The sequence below is a fragment of the Diabrotica virgifera genome, chromosome 5 (assembly GCF_917563875.1).
Source record: "Diabrotica virgifera virgifera chromosome 5, PGI_DIABVI_V3a".
Taxonomy (NCBI): Eukaryota; Metazoa; Arthropoda; class Insecta; order Coleoptera; family Chrysomelidae; genus Diabrotica; species Diabrotica virgifera.
Genome location: NC_065447.1, coordinates 95,181,139 through 95,200,414, shown reverse-complemented (window position 1 = coordinate 95,200,414; position 19,276 = coordinate 95,181,139). Strand labels below are relative to the sequence as shown.

Genomic DNA, 19,276 nt, shown 5'->3' with positions numbered 1-19,276 from the left:
AATTAACAAGACAAACAACACTAATTGATGTGGCGATACCTAACAACAATAATCTACGTAGTAAATTCACTGAAAAGATCGCCAAGTACAGAGATCTAGAAATTCAAATACGAAGGCAATGGAGAATGCAAAGTACCCAGACGATACCTATTGTTATGTCTACTACTGGAGTCATTCCGAAGAACCTCCTCGAAAGCATAAAAAGGCTGGGTCTAAATGAACATCTTTACAAGACCATGCAGAAAGCTGTACTACTCGCAACGGCCAGATGTGTACGAAAATTTTTGGGAGATACACCTGCATACCAAGTCACCTAGGGGTCGATAACACGGAAAGAGTCCCACCAGAGCTCAATCCTTTTGATACCGTAGGTATCTGGGATGAGTCAATTTTCCCCTTAGAGGGAGTGTGAGCCGTATGGCTAAATCTGGATAATTAATAAATTGGTCAAATAACGGAATATATTCGAGGAACAACGAGTAGAAAATTAATTAGAAGAGCTGAAGAAATAATGCGAAATACTCCGAGACACTCACAGCATGATCCAAAAAACAACACAGCTGAACATTGCCTGGACACATTAAAACAAAAACTCTCCGTTTATTCAGGCCGTCTAAGGAGATACAAAGTCAGTAACAACCGAAAATGCGACAACATACTCTTTGAGCATTCAGAGAAGGCGTTTTATAGGAAACTTAACTCCACTGTAGAAAATGAAAATAAAGTATACCCAAGTCAAGAACAAATTCATGAGTTTTGGGGAAACCAACTTTCAACGCCAGCTACTCATAACAACAATGCTGGGTGGATTGAAGACACGACGAACAACTGTCAACATTACAATAATATTCCTTACGAACCTTTCACCACTGAAGAAGTCTCGAATACTATCAAAGAGCTTCACAACTGGAAATCTCCTGGCCCGGACGGAGTCCAGAACTTCTGGCTAAAGAAGTTTTGGAGTGTTCATGAGCGATTGTCAATTTTAATTAATTATGTTATTTCTAATCCTCAGGAAATACCATCATTTTTTACTAAGGGGACCACTTATTTAATACCAAAGGATCAAACTAACGCCCAAGATCCAGCCAAGTATCGCCCGATTACTTGTCTACCAACATTGTACAAATTGGTCACATCCTGTGTAGCTCGGCGTATCTACCAACACTGTGCTCTAAACAATATCATAGAGCCTCAACAGAAAGGATGCGCTAAGGGTTCCATGGGCTGTAAAGAACAGCTTATTATCGACTCAGTCATTTCTAACCAGGCATATATCAAAAAACGAAATCTCTTTACTGCTTTCATTGACTACAAGAAAGCGTTTGATTCAGTGCCGCATGCATGGCTTATCGATATATTGAAAATATATAAAGTCGATGATAATATAGTGACCTTTTTAAAATATATAATGACTGAATGGAAGACAAAAATTCACCTTCAAATACCTGGTGAAAATAATATCGAAACTGAAGATATCCCAATTAACCGGGGGCTTTTCCAAGGGGACTCCTTGAGTCCACTTTGGTTCTGCCTAGCAATGAACCCACTATCTCAGCTACTGAATTCCACTGACTCAGGCTTTAGCATCAAAAATAACAATACTGTTGTAGCGAAGCTTAATCATTTATTGTATATGGATGATTTAAAATTAATGGCTTCAACTCGAAAACACTTAGATCAGATGCTAAAAACTGTAGAAACCTTCTCTAATGATATTAGTATGCACTTCGGTCTAGACAAGTGCCGTATCTTAAATATAGTCAGAGGACAGGTTCAGCCCGGTGGTTTCGATATGCAAAATGGCCAGAACATCGAGGCCATGGGTAAAAATGATATGTATAAATATCTCGGTGTAAAGCAAGCGCGGAAAATTGATCATAAACAAATGAAAACCGAACTAACTTCTGAATTTGTACGAAGGGTAAGACAGCTTAATCGGTCATATCTCAATAGTAAAAATTTGTTTAAGGCATTAAATACGTACGCCTTTTCCGCGCTTAGCTACTCATTTGGTATCATCAAATGGTCAAAAACCGATATAGAAAGTCTTCAGTGGAAAGTAAGAACACTTCTCACGAAGGCACACAACCATCATCCTCGCAGTGCAGTAGAGAGAACAACATTACCGCGGTATCTAGGAGGAAGAGGACTCATGGACATAGGTGAGCAATTGGATAAACAAGTGGCTAACTTAAGAACTTATTTTCAGGCACAGGCTGAATCATCTACTTTACATCGTGCAATCTGCGCAGTAGATAACTCAACGCCGCTTAAACTGAGGGAACAGGAAATGCGCATAAACCACCTATCTAAGGACGAAAAAATGCGCACCTGGATGGGTAAACCATTGCATGGACGGCATCTCAATGAGGTCAACCAAGAATATGTCGACAGTAGAGCGTCGAACTATTGGTTGGTATCAGGAAAGATGTTTCCCGAGACAGAAGGTTTCCTACTTGCCATTCAGGATCAGGTTATTCCAACTAGAAATTACCTGAAGTATATTGTAAAAGATCCTCAGGTCCAAAACGACAAATGCCGATATGGATGTCAAGCCCAAGAATCCATCCAACATCTTACCGGGGGCTGCCAGACGTTTGTCGGAACTGATTATAAAGAACGCCACGACTCAGTAGGAAAGATTCTCCACCAAGAACTAGCTAACAAACTTGGACTTCTCCAAACCGACCATCTTCCTTATTATCAATACGTCCCTGATAGAATGCTTGAAAACGACAACTACAAGCTATACTGGGATCGCACTGTGCTCACAGACCAAACAGTGGCACACAATAGACCGGATCTCATACTAGTTAATAAACTTACTAGGCAAACAACATTAATAGAGGTGGCGATACCTAACAACAATAATCTGCGTGTTAAGTACAACGAAAAGATCGCCAAGTATAGAGATCTCGAAATACAAATAAGGAGACAATGGAGAATGGAAAGTACCCAGACAATACCTATTATTCTTTCTACTACTGGAGTCATTCCAAAGAACCTCATAGAAAACATCAAAAAGCTAGGTCTAAATGAACATCTTTACAAGACTATGCAGAAAGCTGTTCTACTCTCGACCTCCAGATGCGTGCGAAAATTTTTGGGAGACACTCCGGCGTACCAAGTCAACTAGGGCTCGATAACACGGAAAGAGTCCCACCAGAGCTCAATCCTTTTGATACCCTAGGTATCTGGGATGAGTGAATTTTCCCCTTACAGGGAGTGCGGGCCGTATGGCTAAATCTGGATCATAATAATAATAATAAATACAAAAAGCGTTTAATTAATACGACAAAACGAATTCTAATGTTAATTGTAGCACAAAACGTCTCTACCGGTGGTTTTTCTAAGGCAGGCCCGCACATCAAAGAAATATGAAACGTAAATTACGTTTCATGGAAATAAACCACTGCTAAACAAATATATGTCCGGCCAATTATGAAACTATCCGAAAATAAAAATGTGTCATGAGCATGAATCACACTCGTTTCATTGGTAGGCGGACTTTGAGATTTGTTTAGCAGTGTTTTCTTTTCATGAAACATGTTTTTCGTTTCATGTTTTTCGTTTCATGTTTCTTTGGTGTGCGGCTTGGCTAAGACTACGATAAAAACACGAATTTCTTTAATTCGAGTTTTGGCTGAAGTTTTGGTTCGTATAGTATTGAAATTTGACAAGATTAAACGCCGATTTATATACAGGGTGTAACAAAAATACAGGTCATAAATTAAAGTTCATATTCTGGGACCAAAAATAGTTCGAATGAGCCTAACTTACCTTGGTACAAATATGCACATAAAAAAAGTTACAGCCTTTGAATTTACAAAATAAAAATCGATTTTTTCGAGTATATCGAAAACTATTATAGATTTTTTATTGAAAATGGACATGTGGTATTCTTATGGCAGGAGCATCTTAAAGAAAAATTACAGTGAAGTTTGTGCACCCCCTAAAAAATTTATGGGGTTTTGTTCCCTTAAACCCCCCCCCCAAACTTTTGTATACGTGCCAATTAATTTATTATTGTGGTACCATTAGTTAAATTCAATATTTTCAAAACTTTTTTGCCTCCTAGTGTTTTTTCGATAAGGCAGTTTTTATCGAGATGCGGCTTCTTTTTTAATACGTTTACGTACAAAATTTATGGGAGTTTTGTGCCTTTAAACCCCCCAAATGTTTGTGTACGTTCCAATTGAACTATTACTGCGGTACCATGAGTTAAACACAGTCTTTTTAAAACTTTTTTGCCTGATTGTATTTTTTCGATAAGGCACCTTTTATCAAGATGTGGCTTCTTTTTTAATATGGTTCAAAATATACCTAAAAATGTAAATCATAATAAATTTTCATATTATTACAAAGTGTCCATAATCGTACTTAACCATATAGAAATATGTGGTGGATTTGACGAATATTCAAAATATCTCGATAAAACCTGATTTTTCGAAAAAGTACTAAGAGGCAAAAAAGTTGTTAAAACATTGTGTTTAACTAATGGTACTATAATAATAATTAAATTGGAACGTATACAGAAGTTTGGGGGGAAAGATAGAATTTTCTGTGCGTTTACGATGACATAAGTTTTCTGAATTTTAGCCCGTCCATCTTCCTCTAAACACCAAACAGAACATCTTTAGTTTTAATGAACGGATTTATTATTTTTCCTAAATAAGCCAACTTTTTCCTTTAACACAGAAGAAGTGTTCCTACTTATAAAAAGATTATTGGTTGTTATCGTTTTATAATCTTGACGCATACTGTCACACAAACACGTATGATTAAATATTCAGAAAATTTGTAGGTATAAAAATTTCAGTTACCCCGTACTGTTATTACACATTCAACACAAAGATAGATTTATTAGTTAGCACCTGTGTCATTCTGTGTTAAGCCATGTAAGATTTAGAGGCTGAATTTGCTGTTTTGTATTTCTCTTTATTATTAAGGTTTTTTTATCCCCCGCCGGCTTCAAAATAATAAATACAACTCTTCATTCATTTGTGAGTTTTCCGTCAAACACGAATGCTGATGAAGGCAATTTAGAACTGTCGTCGAGCCCGCTTATTCCCTGATAGATTAGGTCCGGGATCAGCTCGTCCAAGGACAATTAGTCGTCGACATTTTCGTTTTTTCGAAATTGTGTTTTGGTACAAATTACCGGGAGCGAATTGACACAGAACGAATTGTCGACCACCAGTTATCTCTTGTACGCTTATTCTTTTCAGAAATTAATGACCAGAACGACAGCAAAAAGACAATTTACGTCTGGCGAAGTCTTTCAACAGAATGTCCTTTCAAGGAATTGAGAAATAGTTTGATTCAACGATTGCGATTGGAAAAAGATTTTGCTACGAATAACGTGCTTTATCGTGACGCTTTACATCCAATTTTCCAAGTTGTTTGCTCATTTCTCGTTCTAGTTCATTGGTTGTTTGTTAAACTTAATAATAATAATAATAATAAAGGCCTTTATTCATTCTATAATATTATTCACATAATGAATATTAGTTTAAAAAAAGCTCCAGGCGAGTTTCAGTTCAGGAGATGTATAATGCGGGGCAGAATACATGTCCTGTCTGTTCACTTAAATTATAAAAGCTTGAAAATTTACTTTTTCATTCAAAATATATACTCGTGTGTATAATGTTCTTGGTAAGAGGTTGGTAATTATCATTAATTATTTTATATAGCAACATTAATGTCATAGAGCATAGAACTCTTCAATTTAATCATGGATGAAATAATCAGTGGCGGCTCGTGATTTTTACAATAGGGGAGGCTATACCTTCTTCTTCTTGTAGTGCCTATCCGTTTCGGATGTTGGCGACCATCATGGCAATCTGTACTTTGCACACTGCTGCTCTGAAAAGATTTGTAGTGGTTGTGTTGAACCACGTACATAAATTTTTCAGCCACGAAATCCTTCGCCTTCCTGGTCCTCGCTTTCCCTCTACTTTTTCCTGTAAGACCAGTTGCAGCAGTCCATATATTTCACTGTTCCTCATGATGTGACCGAGGTATTCGATTTTGGCTGTTTTTATTTTGATTAACAGCTCTTTTTCTTTTTGCATTCTCAGAAAAACACCCTCATTAGTAATGTGGTCGGTATAAGATATCTTCAGGATTCGACGATAAAGCCACATCTCAAAAGCCTCAATTTTCTTGCAGGTGGCGTCTGTGAGAGTCCACGACTCAACTCCGTTAGGCTATACCTAACTGTAAAATATTTTGAACAAAGTCCACTCAAACTTCTAGAATCTATTAATAATACACAAATAAAGAAGGATGAATAAGACCAATGACTAAAAATACCGCTAACTTACATTATTATGCTTCCAATTGGATTTCTCCTTTTTTTTAATATACAGTGGAACCTCGATAACTCGGATTAATCGGGACCGCGGCCGATCCGGGTTATCGAAAATCCGGGTTAGCCGGAGAATATGGTAAAAATTAATAAGATACGGTATACTTACAGATAAACTCCGTTATAACTGAAATAACATGAAATATATACAGAGAGAGTCTGTAATTTGGAATAAATTCAATATCTGAAATACTAATTGTTTTTTTGAAAAATGCTCAGACCCGTCGATTAGTATTTCAAATTGTCCTTTTTAGCATACATTAATAATGTATACAGGGTGTCCCAATTTAGAGATATGACGTCATCGTTGATTTTCTTAAATGGCAACACTGTCATTTTGATAGCTATTTTGATAGGGTGTGTAAAGTTATACATAACTGCAAAATTTCATATTTCTTTTCACTACCATTTACAAGATAATAAAAAATAACAAAGTTATGTCTGTAATTTGCAATAAATTCAATAATTCAAATACTAATTGTATTTTTGAAAAATACTCAGACCCGTCGATTAGTATTTCAAATTGTCATTTTTGAAATACAATAATAATGTATACAGGGAGTCCCAATTTAGAGATATGACGTCATCATTGATTTTCTTAAATGGCAACACTGTCATTTTGATAGCTATTTTAATAGAGTGTGTAAAGTTATACATAACTGCAAAATTTCAAATTTTTATTCCCTACCATTTACAAGATAATAAAAAATAACAAAGTTATGAAAAACAAGTACATGATCGAATAATAGGTAATTTAATTTAATTATTTCAATTAAGCAAATGCTCATAATGTTGCCCATTGACTAGTTGACAATAATTAAGGGCAACATTATGAGCATTTGCTTAATTGAAATAATTAAGTAATTCAATTATTTTTTAATTATGTACTTGTTTTTCATAACTTTGTTATTTTTTATTACCTTGTGAATGGTAGGGAATAAAAATTTGAAATTTTGCAGATATGTATAACTTTACGCACCCTATCAAAATAACTATCAAAATGAGAGTGTTGCCATTTAAGAAAATCAATGATGACGTCATATCTCTAAATTGGGACATCCTGTATACATTATTATTGTATGTCAAAAATGACAATTTGAAATAATAATCGACGGGTCTGAGCATTTTTCAAAAAAACATCTAATATTTGAATTATTAAATTTATTCCAAATTACAGACATAACTTTGTTATTTTTTATTATTCTGTAATAAATGGTAGAAAATAAAAATTTTATATTTAGCAGTTATGTATAACTTTACACACTCTATCAAAATAGCTATCAAAATGATAGTGTTGCCATTTAAGAAAATCAACGATGACGTCATATCTCTAAATTGGGACACCCTGTATACATTATTATTGTATGTTAAAAAGGACAATTTGAAATACTAATCGACGGGTCTGAGCATTTTTCAAAAAAACAATTAGTATTTGAGATATTGAATTTATTCCAAATTACAGACTCTCTCTGTATATGCACAGTAGGGTGGTTCGAAAAAATTTTTTTCTTTTATTTCAGATCGCTATAGTGCGCAAAAGTTGCCATTGGTATAGACTTGAAGATAGCACTAATTATTATTTTTTTATTAATTTGTCTTCCGGTCGCGCAATGCCTTCGAAGTTAGCAAAAATTGTGAAAAACCTTAATTTTTCATATTTTTTTAAAAACAGGCCAGATGGTTTTAATTGCGTTCCTATACCATGCATTAACTACTAAAAGTATGTAAAATCAATATAAATGCACTTATTATATTTGTTTCATATCTTCCGGTCGCGCACCATAATACAAAATGAGTAAATTTAGTAGTTTTTGCAAAATTTCAAAGTTTGACTGTTTAGTACAATTTAATCATACGACTTTTAGAGATGCTATAGTTTAATTCAATTAGTTAAATATATTTAAAATCCAAGCATATAGGATCAATTTTGATATTCAAGTGGAGTTCGGTCGCGCAGCTTCGTCAAAAACAGCAGACTACCGAGAGGCGAGGCGAATGTGACGAGTTCCAGCGAAGCGCGCGCAGCCACAAATAGAGATACATGTGGGAAGACCTCTACAATGGAGTATTTGTCTTCTCCATTACAACGAACTGCCATTCCGCCACCTTTTCCAACACTTAGATGGAAATACAACATGCACAATGGGATATCCGGACCGATTGGAAAGGCCCTACCTGATTGTGAAACACTACCAGTTGTTGATTTTAATCTTATCGATTGTGAGATTCAAAAAATTGAAAAGCGGATTCTTAGCAAGGATCTATTGTACTTGCTTGAGATATCAGAAATCGTCAAGTTAGGACATTGTTCAGAAAATTTTGTGGTATGTGATCCTGGCCCAATGTCAAAGTTGGCATCGCTGAGCGATGCAATAATGTGGTTCTAATATAGCCGTCGCTGGAACTGTGTCCACACACTTTACTTGAAGCTTCGGTCACTAGCTTAACGCATCTTTCAACTGCCTGTGTATGGCATGGGAAAGTATCTATACTCATAACAGGCTTGAAGTCATTGCTCACATACTGTTTTATCTCTTCATTAGTCAATGTTCCTAGCAGTGGAGAGGAGTCAGTGTACTGGTGTTCCATTTGATAATTTCATAATACTATTTAGCTTCAAAGTTTAAATTTGATGGTTTAAAGATTCTGATAGAGTCACTTTCAGATATTGCTGGCTTTTCCTTCATGATACACCTAAAACCCAGCTCTCGGATATGGTTTCTTTCATCAGTTACCATAACCAAAAGTAAATTTTCGGGTGGACAAAGTAAGCATTCTGTTGTAAAACGTGATCAACAACTTGAAGAAGCTTTTTTGGTAACAACCTTGAAGATTCAATTATTTTGTGATCATGTCTAGGCCCATCTGGGAATTTGTGGATTATTTTTGTGGCAAACCACATAGGCATATTATAACTTTTGAGACTGAATGTGACAATCTCTCTCAGATTTTCAGAAGGGTTGGACACACTGATGTAGAAACGCAAAACTCTGTTAGCAGTAGCAAGCCGTCTTGAATGTGACGTTGGGCTAGGATCACGTACCCACTACAAAGTCATCTAAACAATGTCCTGACTTGATGACTTCTGATATCTCAAGCAAGTACAATTATTGGTGCTTGCTAAGAATACGCTTGTCAACTTTTGGAATCTCACAATCAATAGGATTAAAATCAATAAGTGGTAGTCTTTCACAATCAGGTAGGACCTTTCCAATTGGTCCAGAATATCCTATTGGGTCTGTTGTACTTTCATCTAAGTGTTGGAAAAGGTGGTGGAATGGCAGTTCGTTATAATGGAGAAGACAAATACTCCATTGTAGAGGTATTCCCACATGTATCTTTATTTGTGGCTGCGCGCGCTTCGCTGGCATTCGTCACTTTCGCCTCGCTTCTCGGTAGTCTGCTGTTTTTGACGAAGTTGCGCGACCGAATTCCATTTGAATATCAAAATTTATCTTATATGCTTGAATTTTAAATATATTATTGTAAATGAATTAAACTATAGCATCTCTAAAAGTCGTGTGATTAAATTGCACTAAAGAGTCAAACTTTGAAATTTTGCAAAAACTACTAATTTTACTCATTTTGTATTATGTTGCGCGACCGGAAGATATGAAACAAATGTATAATAAGTGTATTTATATTGATTTTACATACAGTTAATTCATGGTATAAGAACGCAATTAAAACCATCTGTCCTGTTTAAAAAAATATATGAAAAATTAAGGTTTTTCTCAATTTTTGCTAACTTCGATGGCATTGCGCGACCGGAAGACAAATTAATAAAAAAATAATAATTAGTGCTTTTTTCAAGTCTATACCAATGGCAAATTTTGCGCACTATAGCGATCTGAAATAAAACAAGAAGTTTTTTTCGAACCACCCTAATGCACAGTACACATCTAAATTACTAAAAACACTTAAACACAAACCTAAGCAAACGGAAGCGAACAACACAAGACTGTACTACACACAATACAGTCACAATCGGAACGATGTTACATATGTTATTTTAGAACAGTGAAGACTAAGTCCATTGTTTAAAAAAGAATTTTTTAAATAGTCTTTTAGTCTTTTTTAAACAATGCTAAGACTGTTTGATTGAAATAAATAAAGGAATACTACTACAGTTGTTTCCGATAATTCAAGATAATGAACGTCGCTCTGCCATGCCGCTGTGTGCCATGAGTCATTTATTTATTATTATTATCGTATAGTTCAAATTACACAAATACACATTATCTCTCAAATATTATATTACATACATAAACTTTTATTTTGAATTGTTGAAATGTTTGTCTGATGAAAATCGGTCCGGGTTAGCCGGACTTCCGGGTTATCGGGGGCCGACTTATCGGGGTTCCACTGTATTGATTTTTTAACCGTAACTTTTTTATTTTTAATCTTAGAAAGTTTGGTAAAAAATAAATTTTGTAGGTTTTTACAAGATCTATAGGTATATTATTATTAAATCTTTCAAAAATCATCAGTCGCAAAAAGAGGTGACTTTGAAAGGGTTGGTAAAGATGGTTTTTGCATGTTATTACAAGTTTCAATTGTCAATATTTCATTGATTTTTTGCCGTACAAAGAATTTTTTCCAACCAGATTCTTGGGAATTAAATAAGCTACATTTTCCTTCTTAAACATTTTTTCGTATCTCTGATGCTAATCTTTCTATTCTGAAGAAAAAGCCATTTTTTTCAAATGACAAACATTCGTTATTCGCTCTTAACTCCATTTTTTTTAAACCCATCATTCTAGGTCGGTCAAACTTCTAGAACCTATTAATAATACATAAATAAAGAAGAGAAAATAAGGCCAATGACTAATTTTAATTAGGGTTGTGATGAGAGCGGTTGCTTCCGATCACTTTTTCGCTGAAAAAATAGGGACTGACATTCTTTTCATTATAAGTCACTTAATTTTTAAGCTAGAGACATTTTTTCTATTTCTAGAGATAGACATTTTTAAATATTTTAAATTAGTTTCAAGAAGTTATCCTCGAAAAATGCATAGTTATCCCGTCTTTTGACTTTGAAACTACAATATTTAGCATTTGTCGAAGAAGAGCTAACATATAATAAAGTATAGCTCGATTACTATTGGTCTTAAAGCAAATTAAAAAAAAACGGTTTTGGTTATCTTTTCAAAAGGTATATTTTTGTTAAGTAATGTTGTTTTGATAAAACGAAAACTTTTGGAATTATTAGCAGAAAACTTATTAAAAACATTGATTTTTTTGATATAATATTAACACTTTCAATAGCGAATAAATCGAAAACTATTAATTTTATCACAAAACTATATAGAACGTTTTTTGCTTATGTTTTTACCAACTTTTGTGGTCAAAATATAATAAAAAATTTCCACCCCCTAGATGGGGTGGCAACCACCCCCATGGTAAAAGCGCCTTTCGGCATCGTATAAATTTTGATCCTTCGACTATCCACTACTTATTCCCAAATTTTCAAGCAAATCGATCTGTTCTGTAAAAATTGCGAGGTTTTGTCGTATTTTAAGCTTCATTACTTGGACTATAATAAAGACTTCTTAATGTTGTTCTGAAGCTATTTCCTTGTGGCATTTTTATATTCGAAACGTTAATAAATTCACTTTTTAGTAAAATTGTGGCTTATTTCCCATAAAAAATACGTAATTATAATAAAGACTCTCGAATTCAATAATCTGAACTGACATTGCAAAGTCAGGTATTTTTTCTGACTTATCAATAGAATAACTTTATTTGTATATTAAGTAAGGCCCTCTTAAATAAGGTTCCTTTTTCTCTCTATCTCTCTCCACCCTCCCCATATTTTGTGAATAATTGTAATGCTCGACTAAAGTGAACTGTATTATTTATTTCATAATATTTTGAATCTTCTACTATTTAGATCCAGACCTTTTTATCACTGCCAAATACAAACTTCTACGCTAACATTATATCCTTTTAAGATCTACCGCCTAAAGTTTGAAATGAAACTCCAAAACGAGAGTTTGAAATGCAGTTGACACCACTCATATTCGAGATTACTTCAAGAATATCGCAGGAATATTCTTAGTATTAATTATATCGCTACAACACTGATAACTTACCGCCTCCGTATGAATGGGATGAACGGCGAATAACATCGCTGCTACGAAACTTGATAGTTCTGGAAGAAACATCGAGCACATTCTGGAAAGTAAGAAACTGTGTTAGCACTGATTTAAAGTTCAATTAAAGTTTTAATTAAGGATATGGCAATAAACACAAAAAAACGAATAGCACTGTATAGATAAAATTTATAAATTTATGTGTATGTGACAAAACTCAAAGAAACAACGAAGTTTAGTTGATTATTATATTTTTTGATAAAAATACTTAAACGATTTTTATATTATTTTTCTTCTTGCTCTTTTTCTAAGATCAGGAGAAACTCGTCTCTGGTACTTGGTCATGAGGCCTTTGTACCATACCCTGTTTTTTTCCTTAAACTCTTAATAAGTTCTGTGGTCGCAACGAAGGCCAACAGTTTTATTATTGGTAGTTTTAGGATCTCTTTTGATTCAAACCTCAGTTAAACAGTTAATTCAATCCTTAGCTCATTTAGCACATTGCAATGGCCTAGTATGTGTATGGCGGTCTCTTCTTCCATTTCGCACTTTCTGCATCATGGTTTATTCACTTTATCTAGTTTTTATAGCTGGTTTCTTAAATGGCAATCTCCAGTCACCATTTCAGTAACAGTTTTGATCTCTCGTTTATTGAGGTTCATCAAACTGCCCGAGAGATTATTTTTATAGTCTGGATTTGCTCTTGAGTGGCTCTTCATTTTTTTTTATGATTCTTTATCAGCCATTTCTGAACCTAGTTTTTCGTGGCACTTTTAGTGATGCCACAGAAAGGTTCTGGGCCGTTAAAAGTTTCTCTCGAGCCTTGTTTTGCTAACATATCTGCTCGATCGTTCCCATGCACCCCTTCATGAAACGCACCCATATTAAAGGCACTTTATTGTAGTAAGTGAAACAGAATGTCGACAACGAATCAAGTAATCTGTTAAGCGAGGTACTCAGTACCAAACGGCGACGCTAGGAAAATATTCCAACAATGCGCATTGCAGATTACCCATATGAAATGTGTCATTTTGTACTCTAATAAATACAAAGTATGGTATAAAACAAAACACTTTTTTCATACACTTTAATCAATACACTTTATTGTCTTTATGATATTGTATTATTTTGCCAGGTTGTTTTTAGGATCATATGACAACTACTAACTGTATTGACTTATTCATATGACATAACAAAGCATATATAAACATTGCGGGGTGATGCTATAATAAAGAAGAATATTATAGTCTCGCATGTTATTTTGAACATAAAAATATAAAACAATTAAAAATAATGTAATTCTGAAATCTTCAATTGGGACGTCGAATGAATTCTAAATGCTGATGTTCAGGTATAGGCGGCTGCTGTGGTTAATTGTTAAGAGTAATACGTTCTTCAGCAGCAGGTTCATTAAAGGGTACCAGTTTATCATCACGATGATTAGGTCCTATCATTGGATCTACCTTTTCGTTTATGGGATTTTGATGTAAATTAACTGGAGGAACTGAATGTTGGATAGACGGCAGAATGTGTAGGGAAGGTACTACTTTTGGTTCGTTTACAAAGGAAACGTCCTTTTTAGGTACCATGGTTTTACGAATTTGGTCAATGTGAGATTGTAGACAATATAAAGTTGGACTTGTATGCAACAATCCATACTCTTTAACAATTATGCCAAATTTCCTGGTTTCTTTGGTAATACCTTACTTGTACTCTCCCTCCAACATTTAACGGTGACTTTTGGTGGAAGTAGTGCGTCGAGGATTCTTAAACTTTCTACATCTAAAACAGGTCTTAGCATTTTAGATTTCAATACACAAACACACTCTTTGATATTATATAAGTTCTAAATTATGTTACACTGACAGTAGATGCTTTTATTAGAATGATTATTATTAGAGCAACTTACTTTCGTACTTTTTAAATATTCGTTGTTGCGATAATACAAAACAGTCGTATAGAAGAGACTGTATGTGATATGATAAAACTAGAAGAAATAACTAATTTATAGAAATCTTAATATTAACACCTGTGTTTAAATTTAAATTTTATTACCATATCCTAAAAAGTGATCTAGAAAATTGATAGTTAATCTATGATCCCGGATGGAAAGCAATTTGGCAAAGAGCTGTTCGTGTTAAGTGGGGTTAAATCTGCCGTCGCCTGCGCAAATTTTACATATTATAGGTCACCCATATTTTTTCTATTAAAAAATAATATGTTTAATAGTTATTTATGCGACGAGGGTAAAAAGAAAGTGTTGATTAAACGCGATGTAAAAATGTGCAATGAAGCCGTTAGGCCGAGTCAGAAACTAATGTTAGAATGTAATTTAATTTAAACATTATTTAAAAGTTAATGTACATACAATTGAATTATATTCTGGGCTGATTATCGGAGAATAGGCCATTTTTGGGAAAAGTTATTTACCAGCAATTTTATTGCTGAAATCGAATCTTATGATTGTATATATTAATAATATAGGTATGCAAAGTCCGCAGATAGTGTGCTACTTTTTTTATAAACAAAATGGCGCCCGAAAATCGTGTTTTTTCAATTTTTGCTCTATAACTTCAAATATTTTAAGTTTACACCAAAAACATCCAAATAAAAATTCACCGCAATCAAATTCTGCATAGCGACGTGTTTTCCCCGATTCACTTCGACGAAAACTTTCCCAGGAAAAAGCGGGTTTTTCCAACAAAATCTTTAATTTTCAACTAAAATTTGAGATAAGTAATTGTTAATAGATAATTAAATAACTTGGTAATGTAAAAGCCCTTTTCGTATGGATTATAATTCCAGAAGCCGAAGGAAACTGAATGAACAGTTTAGCAACAATTGAATTGTTAATTAAAAATTTACGGTCGCTATAATAACGACAATAATTATGATGCATAAGAATAACTATGATTTTTTCATAAAAAGACACTATACCTAGCTAATGTACTTTACAGAATTGAAATTGGACTATTTAAGCGGCCTCAGGAATATTTTAAAATTATAAAGAATTTTTTGGCTTATAAACAAATAGAATATCTCGGGAAACATTAAATTAAATTAAATTGTAAAAAAAATATTTGAAAACCAGCGGCAGGACGCTTCTTTTAAAAGAAAAAACGTTTAATTATGATAAGTAGTTCCTGAGATACAACCGGTCAAAGTTGACCGGAATTTAAGGCAAAGATATAAACAATAGGATCATAATTTTCAAACAATCGCCTTTTTATTTTTCTCCTCTTTCTCCACACCAATTTTCATATCCTTAAAATACTCATAACATATATTATTATAATAAAAACTATCGATAATACGTGTGAAAATTGCCAAAAATAGCCAAATTCCAATCAAAAATTAGGTTGGAGAAAATGTAACCCTCAAAGTTCAAAATCGGTATACGTTAAAAAATGCATTTTCTCGGCTTCCCATGGAGCAATTTCCTTCATTCTTTTTTTGTTCCTAAGTAACTCGAGTAGAGCCATCGAACTAACGCATGATTAAATGTCAGACTTGCTTTTGTTTTGTGATAATAATTTAATTTATTTATTATAATACAAAATTTTAATTTGTTTAAATAAAAATTGTTTAAATAATTATACAGCTTTCAAATGAGAATATTTATGTTTTTAACTTTAAAAGGTACCCTTGTAGTAAGTTTATCTAATAAAAAGCCTACAACTGGAAAAAATATGTAGTTTTCTGTTCTTATAAATAAATTAATCTATTATAACAAAACAAAAGCAAGTTTCACATTTAATAATGCGTTAGTTCGATGGTTCTACTCGAGTTATTAGGGAACAAAAAAAGAATGAAGGAAATTGCTCCATGGGAAACCGAGAAAATGCATTTTTTTAACGTATACCGATTTTTAACTTTGAGGGTTACATTTTCTCCAACCTAATTTTTGATTGGAATTTTGCTATTTTTGGCAATTTTCACACGTATTATCGATATGTTGTTCTGAAGCTATTTTCTTGTGGCATTTTTATAATCAAGTATATTCAAATGGGAAATAAGCCACAATTTTACCTAAAAATGATTTTATTAACGTTTCGACGCCCAAGTCGGGTGTCGTTGTCAAAATACAAAATAATTTTTATTATTTTTATATATTAATATATATTTTTATAATAATTTTTATTATTTTGTATTTTGACAACGACACCCGACTTGGGCGTCGAAACGTTAATAAAATCATTTTTAGGTAAAATTGTGGCTTATTTCCCATTTGAATATACTTGAGTATTATCGATAGTTTTTATTATAATAATATATGTTATGAGTATTTTAAAGATATGAAAATTGGTGTGGAGAAAGAGGACAAAAATAAAAAGGTGATGGTTTGAAAATTATGATCCTGTTGTTTATATCTTTGCCGTAACTTCCGGTCAATTTTTACCGGTTGTATCTCAGGAACCACTCGTCATAATTAAACGTTTTTTCTTTTAAAAGAAGCGTCCTGCCGCTGTTTTTCGAATACCGTTTTCACAATTTAATTTAGTTTAATATTTTTCGAGATATTCTATTTGTTTATAAGCCAAAAAATTGTTTATAATTTTAAAATATTCCTGAGGCCGCTTAAATAGTCAAATTTCAATTCTGTAATGTACATTAGATACGTATAGTGTACGTCGTTATTATAGCGACCGTAAATTTTTAATTAACAATCCAATTGTTGCTAAACTGTTCATTCAATTTCCATTGGCTTCTGGAATTATAATCCATTCGAAAAGGGCTTTTGCATTACCAAGTTATTTAGTTATTGATTAACAATTACTTATCTAAAGTTTTAGTTGAAAATTAAAGATTTTGTTGGAAAAACCCGCTTTTTCCGGGGAAAGTTTTCGTCGAAGTGAATCGGGGAAAACACGTCTCTATGCATAATTTAATTGCGGAGAATTTTTATTTGGGTGTTTTTGGTGTAAAGTTAAAATGTTTGGAGGTATAGAGCAAAAATTAAAAAAAAAACACGATTTTCGGGCGCCATTTTGTTTATAAAAAAAGTAGCACACTATCTGCGGACTTTGCATACCTATATTATTAATACATACAATAATAAGATTCGATTCCAGCAATAAAATTGCTGGTAGTCATTTTGAAAAGAGGTCATCTCCACTTTTTTAAATTTTACAGGAGAGGTCAAAAACTTTTTATCTTTAAGACTATTAGGAAAATAATTGTGTTTTAAGTATTTTTTTTTGGATTTAATATTCACTATACAAGCTGATCAATAACTTAAAAATATTTTTTTAGGTTTGAAAAGACCTAGAAACCGCAATTTTTTTAAAAGGGGATGGCCCATTTTCGTATAAAAAGAAAAAAATAGTAATTATAATGTGAATATTGTTTATTACACACATTAAACGGCTAAATACAAGCTGATGAATATTTTAAAAATTATTTTAAATTTTAAAAGACCTAGAAACTTATTTTTTTTTTAAATAGAGATGACCCGTGATGTTAATTTTGAAAACGGGTCATCTGAAATGAGTATCTTTAGGAGATGACCCCTTTTCAAACTGAACTGGTTTGCGGGGTATGCTGTGCTTATGGTCATAACATTGAAAGTTGACCCGTTTTCATGTGAAATAGACGTCTCTATGTGTATTAAATATAAATTCAACGAAAAGTGGAAATGTCAAAAAAGTGGAGATGACCCCTTTTCAAAATGACCGATTCAATTGTGCCTCACTATTTTTACTTTATCTACCGCTGCTCTGAGGAGCTCTACTGAACTGCATATAAACCAGTCACTGATAATTTTTGACCGTGATACTCTCTTTCTTACTCTCCTCCTTCCTTCTCTTACCTTTCCGTGTATTAACAATCATTTTATTGCCTTTATTATGCCGTATTCTTTGCCCATTTCTCGCAATACTTTCGTGTTGTGTTTCTTCTGTGTTCATAATATTCTAAGCATTCTTCTTTAACACTACATTATAAATGACTGTTATGTATTGTTGCTTCAGTAACCAGCTTTAACCAGAAAAAACGTAACATCTCAGATCAGTTACTCTCAGTTCTAATCTAAAGTCTTTATTGCAGAAAATCGTTTTCACTTTTACAAACTTATTTTTTGGTATTGCTATCCTGGCCCCTATTTCTAATGTTTAATCGCTATTTTCTGAAATCCAAGTTCTCAGGTACTTATTTGATTTTTCTTCAACCCTTTCTATCGATACATCACCAAAATGTATAGGCCTGGATCCCGCGTACCAAAACAAAGTTTACTAATACCTACCAAGCTGAGAATTTGTTAATAGTTTAACGGTGTCTAGTCGGACAAACTTTGATGTATGGGGCAGGGCCGCGTTTAGGTCAATTGACGCCCTAGGCAATTCTCTAGTAGCCGCAATTCAAGCATGTACCATTTTTGCTAAAAAAAAATTGCAAGCAGATTTTTTAATTTAAATAAGAATACATAAAAATTGTCATTCCAGTTCGATCACATCAGATTTCTTTCTTGATTTTTTTTTTAGAAAAATCATCTATAATGTCGTCAAAATTTATCGCCTTCTTGCGTCATACTTGATCGGAAAATATTTTCATGACTATTTTAAATTCTTAACATTTTCGAAAATGACCTTTCAGCGGACACGTTGGTTGGCAACTTGGAGGCACAAATAAATGCGCAAAGCAATATCAAAATTAGGGAAAATATCGTTCAATCCACTCTTCTTTAAATATTTAGATATGTCAATTATTGGTGATTGGTGATTTTATTGTGGTATCCAAATGAACCTTTAAGTGAATGCATTCATGTATGAATGATCTAGGTATCTATTAGTGCAGTCAGTGAGGGTATTTG

General features: G+C 33.4%; 1 protein-coding gene across 1 annotated transcript in view; it reads right to left on the bottom strand.

The window, feature by feature from the left end:
- The window catches only part of LOC114333014 (protein O-mannosyl-transferase Tmtc3), a 1,018,587-nt gene that overhangs the window by 624,400 nt on the left and 374,911 nt on the right, over positions 1-19,276 (bottom strand). The window contains exon 3 of the mRNA XM_050651491.1: positions 12,469-12,550. Coding sequence (XP_050507448.1) covers positions 12,469-12,550 — 82 coding nt within the window. The remainder of the gene's footprint in view (positions 1-12,468; positions 12,551-19,276) is intronic.